Raw genomic sequence first — 24,264 nt, forward strand, 5'->3', positions numbered from 1 at the left:
ACTGGTGTGGTCCGCTACGGCTCGCTAGGCCTTCGCTCAGCGAACAGGGCAGGTTTGCTGAAGCTCGCTAAGCCCTCGCTCAGCGAACAGCACTGTGACAGCAACTTTTTGATAATTGTTTTAAGTGCATTTTGACACTTGTAACATGTGATTAGGGTATTCTAACATACAATTAGGTGTTTATAACCATGATTAATTGTATTGTGATGATAATTGTTGATTATATGTGTGGAATATAATTGTTGTTGATTGTGTTGATGATGTTTGTTTAAATATCAAAGAAGTATATTAAGGTGTTAACCAACTTAATAAAGAAGGATATTAGGATTATGTGATTCTAATAAAGAAGGATATCGAATTATGTTATTCGATAAAGACGTATATTAAGGTATAGTGTTATCTTAATAAAGACGAAATGTTGGATAGTGTTCCACATTTATAAATGACGAGCTTAATGCTAAATGTGATTGTTGATGTGAGAATATTCATGAAAACATACATGCATTCATGAATTATATTAGGGATATTGGATATTCCAATAAAGAAGGATATCGGATTATATTTATCCGATAAAGAAGGATATTAGAGGTGAGATACTCTAATAAAGACGATGGTACCACATGCATTAGATATGTCTAGGGGACATAGCATGAAGATTGTGGCATTAGATTGCATTAGGATATGTGTACATTATTTGATATTTGATATGTGACACATATGTTTGCATTTATGTGATAATTGTTAAGTGACACATATTTTGCTAAGTGTGCTTATTTCTATTCGTTGAAGGGATGTTTGATTATAATGATCTAGAACTTATAATTGAATGATAGATGATGATGTATGTGTATAATGTATGATTATGCATGTTTTATGAAGAAGTGTTTAAGTACCATTTACTTACACTTGTATATTTTGAGTATGTTGTCTAACTCTCTTTTATGTGTTATGTGCTGGACCGTTGGGGGTCCAGATTCACAGGTTTTGTGGTATTCGATGTCGAGTCGTCGATGAAGCTCCGCTCTGATTGTGACACGGGAAAAAGGGTTTTATATTGTATATAAAGTCTATTGTCTAGGTTGTTTTGTATAATCAATAAATATAGGCTTAACTACACATTTGGTCTCTTACGTTTATTTTAGGTTTCAATTTGGTCCCTTACGTTTAAAAAGTATCAATTTGGTCCCTTACGTTTATTTTAGGTTTCAAGTTAGTCATTTCCGTTAGTTTTTTCACTAACACCGTTTGAACAGTACATGTGTCAGCGTGTCAAAGTGCCACGTGTCAGTCCACGTATGCAAATTGACTGCCACATGTGACAAAATTGACGGAAAGGACTAACTTGAAACATAAAATAAACGTAAGGGACAAAATTGATACTTTTTAAACGTAATGGACCAAATTGAAACCTAAAATAAACGTAAGGGACTAAATGTATAGTTAAGCCATAAATATATTATTTGATTCAAAGATTTGTATAAACAAGCATTTTTACTAATTAACTACATTAGTATTATTTTGATTGAAGAGTGTAATGCTCGAACCATGACTTTTATAATAATAAACTTTGATTTTCCGCCGCGTATTTTGAAAAAGATTTATCATGGTAGATATTTAGTAAATAATGGGTTTGGGTGTTACACTTGATAAGACAGTATGAACTCTTCACTATGCAACAAGATGAAAATATTGAAACCATGTTCACAAGGTTTCAAACTCTTGTATCTGGTCTCAAAGTTCTGAAGAGAAGTTACTCCACCTATGACCATGTTCAGAAGATTCTAAGAAGTCTGCCTCTTGCATGGAGACCCAAAGTCACTGCAATTGAGGAAGCTCAAAATCTCAAGACTCTGAGTCTTGAGGCTCTGATAAGCAATCTCAGAAGCCATGAGATGGTTCTGGATGCTGACTCAGAAGCTAAGAAGAAGTCCAAGTCTATGGCTTTACAGTCAACTAGGATTTCTTCCAAAGCTCTTAAGACTCAGCTTCTTGACATTGAGGAGGAATCTTCTGCAGATGGTCAAGAGGAAGAAATAGGTGAAGATGAGTTTGCCCTATTCACCAAGTTTCAACAGTGGAACAGGTTTAACAAAAAGAATTTCAGAGGTAACAATTCAAGGAACTCTGTGAGCAAGAAGGAAGATCAAAAGAACTGCTTCAACTGTAAGAAGCCAGGACACTTCATTGCTGATTGTCCAGAGATGTCTTCAAAAGACAAGAGTAAAAGGTACAACTCAAAGAAGCAACAATTCAAAAGCAAGCTGAAAAAGAGTCTGATGGCTACATTTGAGGAGCTATCATCTGAAGAGGAAGTTGAAGAGGATGAAGAGGCAAACCTAGCACTTATGGCCTCAACAGACTCAGATGTAGACTCAGATGATGAGCCAGAGTCAGATTCAGAAGTTACAGATGAGGTATTTTCTGACTGTTCTAAAACTCAACTCATAACTGCGCTTAACAAGGTGATTGAGAAACATCTCAGAATGTTAAGCAAACAAAAAGCTTTACAAGAAAAGCTTAATACTCTGAGTGAACAGGAAGGTCATTTTCAAGGTCTGTATCAAGAAACTCTGAACAGAGTGAATGATCTTGAAAAAGGTTGTGCTGTTTGTCACAAACCCATTGATGAGCAGGAAATGGCTCTTCAACAGTTTGTGCATCTCAACCTTGGGAAGAGCAAGGCTGCAAATTTGGTTTACAATGTCATGAGACATAGAGGAGAAGGAATTGGCTATGAATATGGTAGAACATATTCAAAGCTAAAAACTTATCCCAAAAAGGTTGGAAAATCTTGGGTTTATTATGTTGTACCCCAAAGTGAAGAGGGGAAGAAGTTTGGTGCTCTGGGGAATGAGGCTGATGATTTGAGAAACTTGGAAACTGACAGCTCAGAGGAACCAAGTTCCTCAGGATCCGGAAAGAAAAGCTCAGAAGATAAAAGTTGTTCAGAATCTGAGAATATTAAATCAGATGTTCTGAATACTTCAAAATTTGTGGCTTCAACTTCTGGAACCAAAGGAACTTCAGTACCTGAAGCAAGTCAGTCTAAAAGCTCAGAAGTTTTTAAAAGAAAAAAGTCAAACTTCAAACCTCAGAGGCAACACAGAACTCAGATTATTTATGATTCTAGAGTTAGAAGATATAACCAATCAGAACAATGGATTGGTGATAGATATAAATTCTGGAATCATAAACAATCTAAGTCTTGGAATAATAACAATTCTCAAACAAAGAAAAAATTTCAAAAAGGTTATTATTCCAAACCAAAGTCCTTCTCTAACATTCAACAACATAGCAAGCATTTAAGGACTAACAAATATGGACCCAGAAGCAAATGGGTACCAAAAGCTGAAATCATGTATCATTCAGATTTACCAACTAGGAAAGGCTATGTCCTACCTAGAATGTGGAAACAAGTCCAATGCAGAGGAAGAAAAACATATGTCTTAGACAAATGGCTTACAGGTTCTCAAGCCTGCAATCAAAACTTGAGAAATGAAGAAGAAGAGTACTGGGATGAATTTATCATTAACTGTGATGAAGAGTTTTACCGCAATGATTAAAGTTGTTTATCATACAGATCATTACTCAAGGAGGAATCATGAATCATTCATGGTATCTGGACAGTGGATGCTCAAGGCATATGACTGGTGAAAAACGACTATTTTCAAAGCTAACTCTTAAAGAGGGAGGCTCTGTTGGCTTTGGTGGAAACCAAAAAGGGAAAATCATAGGTACAGGTACAGTAGGTAATTCTTCCTTATCTATTAATGATGTTTGGTTAGTAGATGGACTTAAACATAACCTATTGAGCATAAGTCAATTTTGCGACAATGGTTATGTAGTTGTCTTTAATAAGGAATCATGTATTGTGTCTAAACAATCTGACAACTCCATTGTATTCAAAGGAATGAGAAAGAACATTGTTTATAAAATTAATCTTTCTGACTTGAATGAAGAAAAATGGATCTGGCATAAGAGGTTAGGCCATGCTAACTGGAGGTTAATCTTTAAACTTAGCAAGCTTGACCTTGTCAGAGGTTTACCAAAAATTAAATATCACTCAAACACACTTTGTGGTCCATGTCAAAAAGGAAAGATTACTAAATCATTTTTTAAACCTAAGAACATTGTTTCTACTTCAAGACCTTTGGAACTTCTTCACATTGATTTGTTTGGGCCAGTTAACACTGCCTCTATCAATGGTAAGAATTATGGATTAGTAATTGTGGATGATTACAGTAGATGGACTTGGGTGAAATTCCTAAGAACTAAAAATGAAGCTTATGATGAGTTTAACATCTTCTGCAAACAAATTCAAAATGAAAAAGGCTACACCATTTTAAAAGTTAGAAGTGATCATGGTGGGGAATTTGAAAATGAACCCTTTGAAACCTTTTGTGAAAATTATGGCATATTGCATGAATTCTCTTCTCCTAGAACTCCTCAACAAAATGGGGTTGTTGAAAGGAAGAATAGAACTCTGCAAGAAATGGCCAGAACCATGATGCACGAAACAAAAGTAACAAAGTTTTTACGGGCAGAAGCTGTAAACACAGCATGTTATGTTCAAAATAGAATCTATATCAGATCTAAGTTGAACAAAACAGCTTATGAACTGTTCAAGGGAAGAAAACCTGACATTTCTTATTTTCATCAGTTTGGATGTACTTGTTACATTCTAAACAATAAAGTCCATCTAAAGAAATTTGATGCTAGAGGTTATAAGGGTATCTTTATAGGATACTCTGAACGCTCAAAAGCATACAGACTGTATATTTCTGAAACACATACTGTGGAAGAAACTATGCATGTCAAATTTGATGACAAAGAGCCTGACCAAGTGTCAGAGCTTGTGGAAGGTTTTTCTAAATTTCAGGTATCAGAGGATCAGTATTCAGACATTCCAAACTACTCAGAACATCCAATTTCTGAAGAACCTCTGAACATGATAGTGCCTACAGTCTCTGAACATCAAAGTAATGAAGCAGCTTCTGAACCTGCTGTTGATGAGTCTGAAGATGATGAACCCCCAAGAAACACTTTCAAATACAAATCATCTCATCCAGAGGAACTGATCTTAGGAAACAAAGATAGTCCAAGAAAAACAAGATCTCAACTAAGAAGTGAGGAATCCTTGGTTGGTCTTATCTCAATGATGGAACCTTCAAAAGTTGATGAACCTCTGCAAGATGATGCTTGGATAGTGGCAATGCAAGAAGAGCTGAATCAATTTCAAAGAAATGATGTATGGACTCTGGTGCCCAAACCTTCACACAAGAACATTATTGGAACAAAATGGGTATTCAGAAACAAGCTGAATGAGCAAGGTGAAGTGCTAAGAAACAAGGCTAGACTGGTTGCACAAGGGTATAGTCAGCAAGAGGGGATTGACTATACTGAAACTTTTGCACCAGTAGCTAGACTTGAAGCTATCAGGTTACTTCTATCTTATGCTGTTAATCATGGAATAACTCTGTATCAGATGGATGTTAAAAGTGCCTTCTTAATTGGTTTTATTTCTGAAGAAGTGTATGTCAAACAACCTCCTGGTTTTGAAGATATCTCAAACCCAGAACATGTTTTTAGATTGAAGAAATCGTTGTATGGTCTGAAACAAGCTCCAAGAGCTTGGTATGATAGACTCAGTAATTTCCTTCTTGAAAAGGGTTTTGAGAAAGGGAAGGTTGACTGCACACTCTTTAGAAAAACAACCAAAGAAGATATTTTAATCATTCAGATTTATGTTGATGATATTATCTTTGGTTCAACTAATGCTTCCTTGTGCAAGAATTTTTCTAAGATAATGCAGGATGAATTTGAAATGAGCATGATGGGAGAATTGAAGTTCTTTCTTGGAATTCAAATTAATCAGAAGAAGGAAGGAACTTATGTTCATCAATCTAAATATACCAAGGAACTTCTGAAGAAGTTCAGTCTAGATGATTGCAAGATAATGAACACTCCTATGCATTCAACAACCAACATGAGCAAAACAGAAGATGAAGGAAAAGTAGATCAAAAGGTCTACAGAGGTATGATTGGTTCTTTACTCTATCTGACAGCCTCTAGGCCTGATATTTTATTCAGTGTTTGCTTATGTGCAAGATTTCAGTCAGATCCTAGAGAATCTCATCTTACTGTTGTAAAGAGAATCTTTAGGTATCTGAAAGGAACAACTAATCTTGGACTTCTCTATAAGAAATCCAATGATTATGTGCTAAATGGATTATGTGATGCTGACTATGCTGGAGATAAAATTGAAAGAAAATCCACAAGTGGCAATTGTCAATTTGTTGGTGAAAACCTTATCTGCTGGGCTAGTAAAAGACAAACTACTATAGCATTGTCTACAGCAGAAGCAGAATACATTTCAGCAGCTAAGTGTTGCACACAACTACTCTGGTTAAAATATCAGTTAGAAGATTATCAAGTAAGCAGTCATAATATTCCTTTATATTGTGATAATACTGCAGCCATTCATTTATCTAAAAATCCTATCCTTCACTCTAGAGCCAAACATATTGAAATTAAACATCATTTCATCAGAGATTATGTTCAGAGAGGCATAATAGATATTAAGTTCGTTGATACTGAAAATCAATGGGCTGACATATTTACTAAAGCCTTACCTGTTGAAAGATTTGATTTTATAAAGAAACATCTGAACATGTTTTCAATCTTTGAATAAAAAAAATTTTGGCTTCTAAAGTGTAAGAGGTTGTGTACATCAGAACTTCTGCCTCAGAACATCTGAATGCAAAAGCTCTGAGGTACTTAACCCTGATAGAATCTTTTCAACTCAGAGGCTCTTACCTATCTAAGTGGAAAACGTTTAACATTCGCTGCTGAACAGTTGTCCACTAAGATGGCAGTTACCAAGTAATCTTTTACACGTGGCTTATGTGTGTCAGGTAGTGGGTGGTTTATGATGACTTTTTGTATTCAAATTTTTGTCAATAAGCGTAACTTCCCAAATTTGCCATTTTTGTGTTAACTGTACGCATTTAAATAAACTTACACAATACACTTGCACACTTATCACTCTCACAACATACACTTTCTTCTCTCTAAACTTTCAACAAAACTTTCTTTCTCTCTCGTTAGCATCAACCCTAACCTAAACCTTCATCATGTCTGCTTCAACTTGTCATACCCTAATTTTGTCCTACCAATTTCACATGCACACTCTCCATCTCATTTTTATTTTTTCTTCATTATTCTCACATTCCATTATTTTCTTTTTTGTCATACCCCAATTTTTGACCTAGGATCCCACATCATTTACATTTTTGTTCGGGATAGTCTTCGTCTTTTCGAACGAAATTTCGGCAGGGAGGTATTTTAAAATACCTCATTTTTTTTATTTTTATTTTAAAAAAAAGGGGTCATATATTTAATATTATTATTTTTATTTTTCTCAAAAAAGGGTGTAACCCTGCGCCCTTTTCTTTTTCTCTTCTTCTTCCTGTTTGTTTTTTTTCTTCTTTATCTCTTTTTTTTTCATATTTTATTAAAAAAAAATCAAAAACCAATTTGTCCAAAACAGCAAGATCAGAAGCTCATTTCTCCAACCCAGAAGAAATTTCTCCCTTTCCCTTCTTTCTTTTTCCTGCAACAACAGTGACAAGAGGAACAAGTTAAAACCATCCCTGAGCAACCTGCATAACACTGAACAACAAACTCAAAGGATTGTCCTCTTTCCCATTCGGACCATTACTTCCAACAAGAAAAAATTTGAAAGTCAACTTTTTCCCTTTTCCATCAAACATAAACCCTAATTTTTGGGTATAAATAAAGCAACCGAAACTCAGAAAAAGGAGGCGATTTTTGGAGAAATTCAGAGAAGAAAAAAACCAAAAAAAAACACATTTTTTTTCATCACTTTTTTCATTTTTCGAAATCACACCAAACACCTTCTAAACTTCAATTTTCTTTCACTAATCCCTTATAAAACATACCAGTAGCGAAACACACAAGAAAAAACGAAGGAAAACCGTTGAGAGAAGCTTACTCAAACTCCAAAATTGCAAAGAAAAGAGTGAGTTCTAACTCATCTAAGCAAGCTTCAAAACAAGTTAGTTTCTAAACGTTTTTTACTCATGAACCTTCACTGAAGCTTTTCCAACCCTTAATTTTGTTTAATTCGTTCAAATGTGAATTTTAAAAGTTTTTTTGGGTTTTAAAGTTTCGAACTTTTTTGAGATAAAAACACCTTTTAAAAAAATCTAAGTTTATATTCATGATCTACGCATGATTTAGAGCGAAATGGTATATAAACTTTTGATTTTTGGTCAAGAATTGATGATGTTGTGTTTGGCCGTGAGCTTCACTTGAAGCTTTCATGGCTTCTTGTTGTTGATTCTTCAACGTGAAGAAGGTGAAGGAGGTTGAAGACAATGACGTGTCCGCGCGTCATTGGCTCCCTCCCAAGTTTAAAACATGTCTGTTGGATCTGGTGAAAGGCTGAGATCTGTTTGATTATTTTAAAATCCTGGCCGCCTGATTCGATCAAAAGGCTCAGATCCATGAAGTCCACCGTGCGCCTCTGTTCTCATGCCACATTAGATTCTGTCCTGTTTATTTTATTTGTTTGGACGAAAATCAGCTGGGCTGGGCCTGGTGTTGCAGATTGCTATTGCTTCACCCCCAGAACCCATTTTTGCACCCCTAGTTACGTTTTTGCTTTTTTTTAGTGCTTATTTATATAAGTGCTTATTCAAATAAGAGCTTATTCACATAAGTTCTTATTTAAATAAGTGCTTATCATTTGGAAATGTTTATTTGAGTTGTTGATTAATTAGTCAATTAATTAAACACTTGATTAAGTGAGTAACCATTTAAGTTGTTTGATTAAAAGTGCTTAAGTTACTAAATGCTTAAATGGTTAAACACTTAAATAAGTGATTATTAGTTAAGTGATTAATTAATCAAAACCTCTCAAGCTTATTTTAATAAGTTCATATTTAATGTTTGGATTATTTACTTGATTTGATACTTTCATCTGAAGTTTGTTTCTCAAAAACACTTCTTTACTTGAAAAAACCCCCACAAATAAAATAAATGGAATGAAAAAGGGTTAGTCTGACGTATGGCTTTCTTCCCTGAATAATTCGAGACCCTGACGTATGGCTCGTGACTCGAATTATTCTCATTCTTATTTTTTTCTAAACAATCACGATTAAGCAAAATTGACCGGTTGACAAAAGCTTCAGTCCATGCATATGTCTATTGTTATATTATGTTTGCTTGGCTTGTTTTTTGTTTATCTTGCTTAAACTTATCAAATCAAATCATAATTGGAATGAAAAAGGGTTAGTCTGACGTATGGCTTTCTCTTCCCGAATGATTCGAGACCCTGACGTATGGCTCGTGACTTGAATCATTCTCATTCCCCAACGCTAAAAAACATTAAAACACCTCATCATCCGCTTTATCTTTCCTTTTGATTTTCTTAAATCAAATAAAAGAACTTAAGCATAATTAGAGTGAAAAAGGGCTAGTCTGACGTATGGTTTTCTTCCCCGGATAGTTCGAGACCCTGACGTATGGCTCGTGACTCGAATTATCCTCATTCTCGGACGTTTTCATTAAAACTCCTAAAATCATCTCAACACACTCAAACCTTTTCTCTGCCCACGCGCGCAGTAAAAGTAAAACTCTTTTCATAAAACGAGTGACGTTTTCGTCCTTTCTCCGTAACACAAACCACGCTTAAGCCTCCAAAGTGCGAGCATACAAGCAGCGTTTAAATACGAGAATGTGACTTAGACGTCATGCGTCTAAAAACAACCAACCCACAAACATTTTTTACCCTGAACTACGAAACCCTGATTTTCCCATTGCACCTGGGAATACGTAGGAGCGAGATTCAACATCTTGTCGGGCATAATAAAAAACAAAACCTTTTTCCCCGCATCCATAATAACATAAATAATAATAAAAACAAACTTTTTCTATTGATGAAGCAAGAAACGAGTAATCAAGCAAACATTAAAAAACACATTAAAGCAAACAAACATTTCCCTCTAAAAGGTTCCCGTTGAGTACAACGGATGTGAGGGGTGCTAATACCTTCCCCTCGCATAACCAACTCCCGAACCCTTTTTTCTCTACCCCCAAGGTTTTCTCGATATTTTCCTTTCCCTTTTTGGGATAAATAAAATTCGGTGGCGACTCTGTTTCTTTTCGAGTGTTCACACTCGAGGTTATTTTTCGCGCCGCGACACAACTTCAACAAATCCAATCACTATTCCTCCATTTATCTTCAAGAACATGGAATTTGTTGGGAACGAGATGGAATTTCAAGAGTCTCTGTTCACTCTTTTGCCTGAGAAGATGGTCGACTTCAATAGCTTGAAAGTTAATGGATTTGATGTAGAACCGTACTTTGTTTCTCAAGGTTGGAACAGATACTTCGAGATGTTGAACGGTCCAATCTACCCAGATCTCCTTAAGCATTTCTGGATGAAAGCTAAGGTCTTCTCAAAGTACGAAGCAAAGCAAGAAGAACTTCTAGCTATTGAAAGGAATCCAAGTCTGAAAGGAAAATCTAGGAAGGAGATGGGTCTTCATGAGTTTACTGGTACTCAGATTAGGTCTAATGTTTGCGGCATAAATCTCACTTTCTCAAAGGTTCACTTCAACGCTCTACTTGGGTTAACAAACTCTGGTATGATTTTGGACAATTTTGAAAAGGAGACAAGATTCAGAGAAGATCTTCTGCACAAGATGTTTACAGATTTGAAGCTGAAGGGTAAAGTCAAGGGAATGAGTGATGAGTGCAGGGTTTTGTTTAAGATTATCATATCATCTATCTGTCCAAGATTAGGTGGTACTGATACAATCTCTTGGCCTCATCGTCATCTGATCTATTTTCTTCTGACTCAAAGAAAGGTTAATCTGGGAGATTACCTCTTTGAAAGGGTATGTGAAGCTATTTTCTTCAGCAAGTCTCAGAGGAGAACAACCATTGTTCATCCTAGATTGTTGTCTGACCTACTTTTTCAAGGGAGAATAGTAAAGCAGCTTAAGAAGTTTCATCCAGAACTTGTTGAGAATCAGATTACACCAGAAGTTCTCTCTGCTAACTTCTTAACCAAAATGCATCTCATCAACACTAAAGTGGTTCAACCTACACAAGACTTTCAAGTTCGCAAAGGTGATCCATTTTATGTGGATGGGTATCCAATAGTCTCTGAATTGGATTGCGAAGAAGTTATTCAGAACTATTTGAAAGCTCTTAAGGGAGAAGGTTATGTGGTTTCTAGGGATATGGTACCAAAGGAGCCAACTTTCAGCATGTACAACCCTAGAAAAAGGAAGTCCAATAGAAAGGCTGAAACTCATGAGGAACAAGTTCAGCCAGATCTTCTGGCTCAGAAGAAGATCAAGTTAGAACAAGCTGTTGCTGAACAAAGGACAAAGAAGAAGCATGAAGCACCTGCTGAAAAGGTTGCTGAGGAATCCTCTAGAGCTCCTAAGAGGAAACTCAAGCTGGATGATGATGAAGCTGATTCAGAAGAGACACACTCTGATGAGGAAACTCTTGCTGATAGGCTTAGGAAGAAACAAGTTCCTGTATCTAAAGGTAAGACTCCTAAGATCTCTTTTAATGAAGCTGAAATTGGATTAGGTTTCACAAAACCTCTTAGATCCATTCACCCTCACCCCATTAATATTTCAGACTCAGAGGAACAAAGTTGTTCAACTGATGAGCTGATCAAAGAAGGTAAGTGTTGGGTTTTTGTATGTTGGCTACATTTTGCAAAAACATCTTTTAGCCAAGTGTTGAGACATATGTGCGTACACCAAGTGTTGAGACAGATGTAACAACACTTGTATGTCTGATTATTCGCGTCAGCTAGCATTTTTATTTTCTACTCAATCTTTCGAAGATTTGATTGAAGAATTGTTTCGTGGTTTCTTACTCAACAAGGCGCACGTGATCAATGTGTTTCAGAAGGCAGCTGAACCCTAGTTCTATTTTCTAAAGGAATAAAATAACTTTTAGAAAATATAATATTTGTTTCAAAAATATATCTTGTGAAGATTGCTGCAGAAAATATAAAAGATTTATTTCAAATAAATCTTTGTGCTTCAAGAAGATTAGAAGATTTAATTTTAAAATATATTTACAACAAATATATTTATGGGAGGAATATTTGATGCAAAGAAAGATTTGGTAAAAATAAATATTTTGCATCTAGAAGATTTCTTGGAGCTGGATCATTGTGAAAAGCCCACGAGGCTCTGCTATTTAAAGGGTGCTGCTAACCCTGTTTTATTCACCGAAACTTGAAGCTAAAATAGAATATCAAAGATGTAGTCTTTTAAGGGTTTCGTGTCTTTAAGCCACTCTCTAGGAGAGTTGGTGTAAAGTGAACCACTCGGGTTGTGAGATGGTCACCGTGTCCTCACTCAGAAACCTGTAGGTAATGAGTTGAGTATTGTAGTTGGAGGAAGCTTTTAAGCAACTCCAAATTGTGAACTTAGTCGTTGGCTAGGTGTTAATGTCATTGAAGTGTGTCTTCATCTTTGTCAAGGAGAGTGTCTCCATTTTGTTGGTATTGAAATCCTTATTGGTTGTAAGGTTGAGGGGAGTGAGACGGGGTCTCATATCTAGGAGTTCCTAGGTTGAAGTTGCATTGGGTAGGGATTAAGTGAGGAGTTGTAAACGGGGGAGTTTAGCTCTGAATTAATACTGCTGATAGTGAATTTCCTCCTGGATTGGTATCCCCCAGATTAGGCTGTTAGGCTGAACTGGGTTAACAATTATGTGTGTTGTTTATGCTTTTCAGTATCTGTTTTTAATGCTCTGCTTTATTGTTCTTACTGCTAAGACAAGTGTTACGACAAGTGTCTGAACATCGTGGACAACACTTGTCTACTGTGTACCAGAATTTCAGTAAGAAAAATCTTTCAAAACTTACCTCCTCTGATAAGTCTCAGCGGAAGGACAAGCAAGTTCTCTCTGAAGATCCAATCACTGAACTAGAGAAACATCTGAGCCCTGATACTCTGAACAATCATCCATTCTCTCACGAAACTACCAAACCCAAATCATCTACCAAACCAAAATCACCACAAACTCAACCACAACAAGAAACATCTACCAAACAAACATCTGATCCACAACCAGAAAAATCTCCTGAACCTATACACTCTCCCACCAAACAACCTAAGCAAACCTCTCCTATCAAATCTCCTGAACCAACTACTGAACTCACAACCTCTGAACAAAATTCTGAACCTAACCCAACCCCAAGTGCTGAACATGTATCTCCTGAACGTGTTCACACTTGTGCTCCTTGTCCCTTAGAAGTAGATGTTGTTCATAATACCAACTCTGTTCCTGAATCACCTAAGCCATAAACAATTCCTTATGATGATCTTTTAAGGTTGTCTGAACTTAAGAACATGTTCTTGGTGTGTCCGTCTGATGTGGATGCTGAGGTTTCTGCTATCAAGGCCAAGATATGTGAAACGCTGGATTTGGTTGGTGGGGACATCAAAGCTGAGATTGGTACAAGGGACTTGGAGGTTGTTAGTCTGCTGAGGGAAGCTTTTGCTAGAGCAAGTCTGAAGAGATTAACCATGTTTAACCATGAAGAAGCTGAGACCTCTAGGGTTGCAGCTGTATCTGCAAGGAAAGCTGCTGATGATATGCTCCTTCATGTGTTCAAGAATTGCTGGGTGGACTCCAATTTGTTCAAGAGCTTAGAAGATCAGAGGATTGAGACTGAGAGGATCGCTCAAGAGGCTGCATTACTTAATCAAGAACAAGTGCCTGTGATAAAGGAACAAGTGCTTATGATTGATTATTCAGAGGATGGTGGATCTCCCTCTGATAAAGGAAAAGCCCCCATAGAAGCAAATATGGATCATCTAAGGGTCTTGGAGCAAGCTATTGAAGAACAGAGGTCCGAACACCAAGTTCTTGCAACCAAGGTGGATAAGTTGGATTCCAAAGTGGATACTCTGAATAACAAATTTGATATGATCATCGCCCTCCTCCAAAAACCCTAGGCTTCTATGCACATTTTTTTGTTTTGTTAAAGATTTTATGTTTTATCTTGTTAACTTTCGAACACTTGGTTCTTTATTTATTATGTTCTTGTTTATATTGTTTGCATGCTTTGGTTCGTTTTTCTTTTTACAATTTTCTTTACAAATATCAAAAGAAGGAGACAAAGAAACACAAGCAGAATTTATTTAAAATTTTTCATTAAATTGGCTAACAATGCCTTGAGTACATTAGCATAAGAAAAATAAAACCTAATCCTAATCAGATAAAGTCTCAGAGGAAATCTCAGATTTCTTCTCAGATTCATCTGAGGATATTTCTATTGGCTCTGGGTCTTCTTCTTCGCTTTGTTCCTCCTCAGGAACATAGCCTGCTAAGAACTCAGCATAGTCAGCGTCTATTTCATCCTCTTCTGATTCAGACTCTGAAGAGATGATGATGATCTCTGCCTCCTGTTTCTTCTTGTCTTCCTCTTCTTGATTTTTCTTGTTTTCTCTTTCACGTTCATCTTCTTTTCTTCTTCGAAATTCTGCGATGCGAGCGCTGAATCTTTTCATTATTTTTTTCTTTGAATACTAAGTTTGATTCTTTTTTTTTGTGAAGAATGTTGTTTAATCGTACCCTATTTATAGCCACTTTGGCGCTTTGGTTTTTATCTTTTGAAATTAATTTCACCTCCGTAACAACCAATTCCTATCTTTGACTGTCTTGGTTTTCTCAAAAAAAAATTTTACATTTGACCATTACTTTTTGATAATGACAAAAGGGGGAGTAGTTACGCATTAATTGATATGTTTCAAAATTCTGAAATCACGCTTAAAGTTTGTTATGTTATTAAAGTCTGTTACAAATGGTTGTCTTAATTATTTTATGCGGAGACTAAGTTTTTTAATTGAAAATAAATTTCATAAGTAAGGATAAGTTAAGAGTGCAATTTTAACTTAACCTTATGAGACTTAGGGGGGGAGCTTGCAAACCTCTCATCCTGAAGAAAAATATGGAATTTAATTTCATTTGAAAAATTACTTAATCTTATACTAAATTAAAATATCATGGATAAAACTTAAAGCTAAGGCTTTATGGAGTATCAATCTTAGGGGGAGCTTGCAAACCTCACAAACCTAAGAGAAACACGATAAGTTAATTTAACAACAATTGTCAATTAATACTTATGTTTGTCATCATCAAAAAGGGGGAGATTGTTGGAACAAAATTGATTTAAAAATATTTGCCCCTAAATCTATTAAGGTTTTGATGATAACAAAGTATTAATATACAAGTGGAAGTACTAAAAATTTATTTTAAGTGTGCAGAACTTAGTTACAGACAAGCTTTGAAGAAAGCTCAGAAGTTAAGTTCTCAGAAGTTCGCAAGAACTCAGAAGATAAGTATCTTCAGAAGTTACATGCGTCAGAGGATGAAGACATCAGAACTTGCTAAAATCTGAAGTGAATCAAACTCTGATGTATATCTTGGATTGTGTGAAGATTCAAATTTGAAGGTCAACTCTCTTACCAATGAAGAAAAGGACCTCTCAACCTTGATCAGAACAGCTACTTACATTTTGTCTGTCCACAATGGAGAACGTGGGTTATCAGACTTCTTAGCTGAATAAGGAAAGTCTTCTCTGCACATGGTCAAAGTTACTGAAACTCTTACTCTGTTTTGGAAACGACCAAACTGCATCAAGACAACTTGCTTGAAGACAAAAGGTTATCTTCAACAACGGTTATCTTTGCAACGACTCTTTCTTAGTCCTATATATACTAGAAGAATCAGTTTGCAAGAAATGAACAATCATAACACGCGCTCAACAATTTCACATTTGCGAATACAAGCTCTGAACCTCTGAACTAGTGTTTTTAACTCTTAGTCCAAATACTGTGTAGTTTTATATACTCATTGTATTTGATCTTTAAGGTTCTCTTAAGAGCAGTTGTATTCAATCAACGGACTTTATTTACTTTGTAAGTTTGAGAAGTCTTAAGCTTGTGTGCTTAAGCATTGTGGTGAAGTATCTTGCTTGTGTGCTTGAGCAATTGTAATCTTGTGTGATTATAGTGAAATCCCTTGGAAGTGCAAGGGGACTGGACTACTCTCGTTTTGTGAGAGGAACCAGTATAATTTGCTTGTGTGTTTTCTCTCTCTCTGATCTTGTTATTATTTGTGTTGTTTATCCGCTGCTAAAGTAGTTAAGTTAAGAACTTTGAAAAAGTTTTAACTTGGCTAAAACACAATTCAACCCCCCCCCCCTTCTTGTGTTTTCACACCTTCAAATTATTGTTGAACTATCGTTTAATGTTACTCAAAAGTTTTCATGTACCTTATATTATTACAATTATCATATCGTAATTTATAATATGTCTGGGCTTACACTTTGATGAATGATGAACAAGGCTTTGAAATCTTTCTTCTTCAACTCTTTGTGTTGAGTTCTTTGATTCTCTGTTGCACCTTCTGTGAGTGGATCTACACTATTAGTCACATGATCCATCACATCTTGATAATTGAACAAGACTTTCATCTGTTTGCTCCAACTATCATAATTCTTTCCATCCAAGATTGGCAAGTTTGCAGGGAATTGGCCATTATTGTATGTTGCCATGGTTATAGCACAAACCAGACTCTTGATGTCAGATGTTAGCGCAGCAATAAGCACTTGCGCACACACTAAAACACTCACAAGCTTGCAAGATCACACACATTGCACAGGCTCAGGGCGCACCTATGAGCACAGAAGCAGTTTCACAGTTTTGCAGTCTTGATCGGAAAACAATGGAAAGAATGAAGAAATTGGTTATGGAGTATGTTGAAGAAGATGAGAGATAGGGAAAAATGAGTGTTTTTATTCATCCACTTTGGGTCACAAAAGAGAGAGTTACATTCACTAATGATGCATCTAGTGCATTTATAAACCTTGCTTGACACACCAAGCAATCACATACACAAAATTAAAAACTAACTCTAACAACTCTCCAACTAACTCTAAAACATATCTAACTAACTAATTGAGTTTGTTAGCCTCACTAACTAACAAAACTAACCAATTGCTTGCCAACTAAGCAAGTTGGTTACAACCAACTTTTAGTTACTCACACAATAAGTAACAGTTTTAGATATATGAATTACAAACGTTGTAGCCACTAGAGCAAAGATGGACCCATACATAAATTAGCAATGGGACTCAAAAATTTAGACATTGCCAAAAAGAAAAAAAAAAGAAAAAATACTCTGATAATTCAGTTAAACAACAAACAATATATGAGATTATTGTTTAATACAACATGTATAAAAAAAATTAAAAAAACAACAACGAACTAGAAAATTTATATTCAAAAAACCACAAAATTTCTTTTCGAAAAATAAAAAGGATTATAACAGTTAAATCATGCATATTTGTAGTTCATTTGGATGGCTGCATTAAGTTAAAACATGTCAAGGACAGAGTGCAACATGTTGGAGAAGATGTCTCGGTTTGAGTAAGACATCTTGCCCCATAATTAACAACATGTGAAGGATAAATGTGCTAATGCAACATGGTGAACAAGATGTCCCGGCTTGAGTAGGACATCTTGTGCAAGCTGAATACGTTAAATATTGTATATAGATAATTTTATAGTATTCGTGCAATTTTTAATTTATGTTGAACCCGTGAAGCTCAAGAATTATTTCCACTAAAAATCAATCTCAGATTCTTCATTTTTGTATTCGAAGTTGAAGTACATATCACAATCACTACAATAATGGCTACCCATGTAAATGATAATATTAATTAAAAATATGACCATAGTCATATTTAATTAAAAGTAACCCCTCATGGTAAAAAAATTGGAAAGATTCTGATTAAACACAAACATGAATGGCCAGTGATAAAAAAAGGTAAAAAACTAACTGGCCATTGATGACCCCAAATGGCTATATATCTTTGCTTAATTTCAAGAGTTAATCAAAAGCTCAAATATTAACCTTCTAATTATCTAGACAAATTATTTTTAATCTAATCATGGCTTACAATCTGAAATTGTTCTCAATTACTCTTCTGATCTGCATAAGTTTTTCACCAACTGAAACAGCATCAAGATTCAGCAATTACAATTGCGGAAGAAGTCAAACAATGAGTATTAGCAACTACAAAATCAATTTAAACACACTCTTATCAACACTATCATCAAAAGCTTCTGATACAATCAACAATGGCTACTACAATACTAGTATTAGTACAACAGAAGGCACAATGTATGGTCTTTTCATGTGCATTGGAAACACACAGCACTGTGGAGATTGTGTCGAATACTCTGCCAAAAAACTTAGCTCAATGTGTTTTTTCAAAAGAGAAGCTATAATTTGGTCAAATGAATGCATGGTGCATTATTCTGATTGGTCTTTCTTCGAAACTATGGAAGAATCTCCATCATCTTGTGTGAAAGACGCGTTAGATTATAAAGGTTCATTGGATGGATTCAACAAAATGCTAAGTTCTTTAATGGTGAAGCTTGTAACAGGAGTAAATAAAGCTTCACTGCGAAATGCTACTAAATTAGCTCTCAAGAGATCAATTTTCTTTGAGGATAAATTCTTGAATGGACTTGCTCAGTGCATACCACATATCTCTAATGATAACTGCATGAAGTGTTTGAAGGATGCTATTGATTATCTTCAAACTTCATGTGCTGGAGGAAAGATTAGTGGAAGTGTTTTATATCCAAGTTGCATTGTTAGATATGATACTTATCCATTTTTTGCACAACCTATAGGTTTGAATTTTCAACATTTTTAACTATATAAGATGGTGATTTTATTTATTTTAAGTAAATTGAGGTTAACAATAATTAATCTGTGTTGCAGAAGCAAAAAAGAAAACTGGACCAGACCCATTTTTCATAATTTTTCATATTGTTGCTCCTGTCATGATGTTCTCGGTCGCGGTATTCCTTTTCGTGAAATGTGTTTTTTTAGCGGTCGCTAAGTATCATGCGAGGAAGGTATTTGTGGCAAATTAAGGGGCGAGCGAGAATGATGGGCTAGAAAATAAATTCTCTGAAAACTTTTCATACCATATATTATGTTAGAGACAGAGTACTACAACTACTATGCTTGGAAAAATAAAGGAAAGCATAAAGAAAAACATTAAATTAAAGAAATTAAAATATTTTTCATTGATTTTGGCTAGATTGCAAGTTGCTTAAGTGCTACATATATGGGACCTTCTTTTGTTCTCCTATCATTTTTTTAAACATCATCCGATATTTAAGTAGCAGATGGTTTTTTCCTAAAATTTCTCATTTTTACTCATCTGCTAATTAAATAGCGGATGAATGAATAAAAATAATGTGCGCAAGAAACTCATATAGGATGGCAAAAGAATATATATGGCGATAGTAATACTAATGAATAATGATCTTTATGGGCCTAAAGGCCAAAGATAATTACAACTAACTTAATTTTCTAAATTTTTTGTTTAATATAATTCTATCTTTTATCATATGGTTCAAGATTTAGTGGGAGGAATTTTTTTTTTACCCCTACATTTATCCCCTTACCCCTACAAGCATGGTTGTCAAACTCGCGAGTAGACTCTTAAACTCGTACGAGTTTACGTATCTAGGAAGCAAAAATGAATTGAATCGCGCATAGAATCGATTTATGATAAACTCGCTAGACTCGAGTAGATTCGCATAGACTCGCAAGTCTATGGCGAATTTACGAGTCTATAAAATTTTCTAAAAAAAAAAATATTTTGTATTTTTTTATTTATAAAAAATCCCCGAAATACAAAACTTAAAAAAAAATTGAAAACCCTTAAAACATATTTTTCTACTATATATATATATATATATATATATATATATATATATATATATATATATATATATATGTGTGTGTGTCCGCGCTACGTACCAAACGTTTAGAATTAGAAACCTTGAAACTAGTTGTCGGCAGGTTTACAAGGACCTCGAAAGAGTCTCTTCCTCCCTTCATTGTAGCGGTGCTTTCACGATCATCTCTCTCATCCTCCAGGTTTGTGTTTCATTCTCTTTGTCGTTGTGCTTTGGATGTTTGAAGACATTATCATATATGTTTTATGATTTTTTTCTGTATGTAGTAGCCAATTAAAAAGTAGCTAGTACATTATTTACATACTTTGCTATTTTGTTTGTTTTATTATGGAGTTTTTTTTGTTAACAATAACAAACATGTTTGGAGTTTGACATTTGAATTTTTATGTTAAGTGGTGTTCTATTATATGTCATTTATGAGTAACTTATAGGCTTTTGAAACTCATTTTTAAGTTTCCATAAACTCGTACGAGTCTACGAGTCGAGTCTGCGAGTCGAATCTACGGCCCTTTGCGAGTCTGATTAGACTCGCGAGTTTGACAACCTTGCCTACAAGCAACTCATTATTCCCATTTTACCTTCTTTTATTATTTCTCTTCACCCCCGATAAAGTGTTTCGGTAAAAAAATTACAAACCAGAACAGTTGAATAGAGTATTCCGGTGAAGTGGTTGTTCATAAACTATGTGAGCTAGCAACGTCGACTTCTGAATGGTGACGTCTCAGCTAGTGGTAGAGAGTTGATGATGAGGGTCTTGACGATTCCAGCCTTTGTGTTGGAGGGGAAGGGTACCTGCAGTCATGTTAGTACTCCAACGCTCAAGTCAGTATGTGAAAGAGGTTTTTAAGAGTGTAAATGGAGGCACAGAATATCATACCTAGGGATTGATGTATGAGAGTATTTATATGGGAGAATATTATGGTTTACAATACCGTGGGGTCCCCCATGTGGAGTGGATCTGCCACTGATAACACATGTATTGTCCTTTCATTCGGGCACTTGAGGACGGTTGTAGGCTCTTCACCTTTAGTTTGTGCCCTTTTGTGTGCTTTCTGTGGTCGTTGGCCACGTGCATGACTTTATCCCATTTAGATGGGCCTTCTCGTATATTGGGCTTTTAGCTGATCCAGAACAGTTGTCCCCTAAGTCTTTGCTACAGGTAGTGAAGAGTTGAATTTTATCCGTTTTCGTAATCCATCTGGGTACCGGTCTCCTATAGAAATATAAAGCATGGATCAGTATTTTATTTAGAATGAACCCCTAACGATGGAATTTTGAAAATCACAAGGAGACTTATCTTTATCCGTTCTGATCACGTGCGGTTGCAATTTTGAATTGGTCTGTGGTCGATCCTTTTCCTAAGAACAAACTTAAAGTAAGAATAATGTAATTTCAAAGAAATATAAATAAATGAAAGCAAAAGTGGGAGGAGAAGGTACTTATCTCGCCCTTCGACAAGGCTTTGTCTGAGAGGGAGTTTTTGCGCCGAGATCGATTATTTTGCTCGAAACCGTGGTAGATGATCCCCTTTATTGATGTGAATATCTCCATTTTGCTGAGACTTTGACGGAAGTGAGCTTCCACGGGAATTTAGGACGGAAGTATGCCCCGTCCTGCTTTGGAGCTTGTGATAGCCTGGCATCTTGCTCGTTCTTCACGGTTTCGGACAACAGTGGTCTGTTTTGGATAAAATATCATGTGGTACGTGTGGCATCCCGAGGGCTTTCCTTAGAATGTCTTCATTCTTGGGAGCACGGTTCACCTTGGTGGCTCCCCCTTTGTAGAGAGGGTTATGATGCCGGTAGTGCCTGTATTCTGCAAGAATTGTTTATCTGGTTAAGATCAAGAGAAATTTTTGTTCGTGCCTTACCATGTTAATGGGTTTGGCTCTTTTCACAACTAGGTCCGTCATGAGTATTCTTTTGATGTCGTAGGCGTCTTGTTTAGGTAGATTCCCAGGTTGATACCATAGTGAGTTTCGACTCATGTTTTTTATCTGAATATTATGACATGACCGAATTTTTTTTGGTACATTTTAATTTTTAGTCTCTAATCACCAATTTATATTCATCTTAATGTCATTGTTTTGACCCTTTTTTGTTCAACATATATCTATATTATGTCTATATATATATATTATATTAAACTTATATAATTTCATTTTATGTTCCAAAAAAATATAAAAAATATGTCAAAATTTTATCCACTAGGAATTAAAAACAAAATATAAATGATTTTAAAGATGAAAATATATGATTTTTTAATTATAAGAACAATCAAAATTTGTTAGTTTAGTATGGATGAAAAACTTATTTATCATTTTCTTCTATTAATAATGGTTGGATTGTCTACCACTGGGGTTAACTTATATACATAGAAATGCTTATACCCGGAATACCTTTTAATTTAAACAATTTTTTGTGTGAATGTGTTTGTGCTTACCCAGTAACTCATGGATGTCAAGTTAATTAATCAACTAATATGTTTAAGAAGATGTTGTTAATTATGAGCTTCATTATGCAGTACTTTCTTCCCTCCGTTCTAAAATATAAGGGAAAAAACTTTTTTTTTGTTCCTAAATTATAAGAGAGAAACGAGAATGGATTCTATCTATTGAAAAAAAAAATTGAGGAAATAATGTGTGCATATGTAATAATATTTTAATTATAATAAAAAAATAAAGAAAAGGTTATCAATGGCTAAGATGTAACAATTGAAAAAAATTGAGAAAAAATAAATTGAGGGGATTCTTTCTCGAAAAAAACACAAACAATTATTTATTTCAAGATTTCTTTTTGCTCATTTCTCATGAAATTAAATGCAAACTGCATTTAATTTACTCTATCTCTCTCTATCTCTCTCTTATTTTTTCCATAATCAATTTTTCATCTTCCAATACAACTATTTTCAAGACAAATATAAAAAAAAATCAAATTATTATGTTTTAGTTTTTCTTAATATGTGTATTTTTTACTTCTTTCCTAATAATTTGATACGGATGGAGTATTTGTAAGCATTGTAACCTTGTAAGTTATGAATGAAATTTGACTTTTTCGCCAATTTTTTATTTAAGTTTTGAAATATCCAGAGTTCTCCAATAATAGATTGAACCCTTCTTTAAGTTTATATTGTATCAATTTATCCTATCAATTTGAATAAATAAATAAAATTTATATTTACTAAAAAAATAAGCAATTCATCGTAAATAAATAAATGTGAGTGATGCCTCTTTGTGTGCCCACAAAAACGATTTGTCGATTCAGGGACTTTTTCAAAACAAAAAATAATACAGAGATTAAAACCTAAAACGCACGTACATACAGGAACGAATGTGTTATGTAAGCCTATATTTTTTTTACCAGTATATATATATATATATATATATATATATATATATATATATATATATATATATATATATATATATATATATATATATATATATATATATATTGATGAACATTTTTTTTTTTATAATTATTCTAATATAAAAAAACATTAATCATGATTATGCATAGTTTACCCATGCATCGCACGGGTGGAATGACTAGTTATATATTGATATTGTAAAACGACTTACATTTTGGTACAAACTTTTTTTCCAAAGTGACTTGCATTTTGGAACGGATGGATTAATATTTTGATAGTACTCATCGAAACAAATCTAACAAGATCTCATATGTTAATATTTATCTTTATACATTAGTAAAAAAATATGTTCAAAGTAGTTTGTATAAATAGTGTACATGGTCACAATTATTTTGAGACGGATGGAATAATAAATACCTCTAGTCACCATTATAACTTATAAGTAAAAAAATACACTTTTAAATTCATTAAAAAATAGATATAATTAGTCTATAAAATACATCAAATTTATAAAAAATCTAAAAAGTGTTTGTTTATGATATGGTTTTTTGCAATGTAGTCAGGTTCTCGCACCGGGTCTTAGGTTCTTAAGATCCTACGAGCTCGTGAAGGCCAACGGAGCTTAGAACCCATGTAGGTTCCTTTTTTGACCTGTCTGTAGTCAGGTTCTCGCACCGGGTCATAGGTTCTTACGATCCTAGAGTGTTTTTTGACCTGAGCTCTAGACGGCACCGTCGTGAACCTCGCCGGCAGTTAGTGTATGTTTGTTCTCACTCCTTTCGCACTTTCGTTCACTCCTCTCTCACTTTCAACCATCTCTTTCACTCAAATCTCTGTCCTCACTGAAACATTCTGAACTCATCTCTTTCACTTTCAACCCTCTATTTTCATTTTGTTTTTAACCCTACTGTTGCTTCTTCTAACCCTCTGTTATGAACTTATGAACATTTGGAATGATGTCTATGAAATATTAATTAATTAAGTTTATTTTGTTATGTATTATATTTCTTTGTGTTTATGTGTATCTGTATA

The 24,264-nt window shown here is 34.8% G+C and overlaps 2 protein-coding genes across 2 annotated transcripts; both read left to right on the plus strand.

Moving 5' to 3' along the window:
- Nucleotides 1-2,201: 2,201 nt before the first annotated feature.
- Nucleotides 2,202-13,374, plus strand: LOC123904086. The gene is made up of 3 exons (XM_045953775.1): nucleotides 2,202-2,414; nucleotides 10,273-11,748; nucleotides 12,901-13,374. Exons 1-3 carry the CDS (start codon nucleotides 2,202-2,204, stop codon nucleotides 13,372-13,374), a joined length of 2,163 nt encoding a protein of 720 aa, XP_045809731.1.
- Nucleotides 13,375-17,985: 4,611 nt separating this feature from the next.
- Nucleotides 17,986-19,186, plus strand: LOC123909951 (cysteine-rich repeat secretory protein 58-like). Its single transcript, XM_045960901.1, has 2 exons — nucleotides 17,986-18,780; nucleotides 18,872-19,186. Exons 1-2 carry the CDS (start codon nucleotides 18,030-18,032, stop codon nucleotides 19,024-19,026), a joined length of 906 nt encoding a protein of 301 aa, XP_045816857.1. The 5' UTR covers nucleotides 17,986-18,029; the 3' UTR covers nucleotides 19,027-19,186.
- Nucleotides 19,187-24,264: the final 5,078 nt, after the last annotated feature.

Source organism: Trifolium pratense, linkage group LG2 (genome assembly GCF_020283565.1).
Source record: "Trifolium pratense cultivar HEN17-A07 linkage group LG2, ARS_RC_1.1, whole genome shotgun sequence".
NCBI lineage: Eukaryota > Viridiplantae > Streptophyta > Magnoliopsida > Fabales > Fabaceae > Trifolium > Trifolium pratense.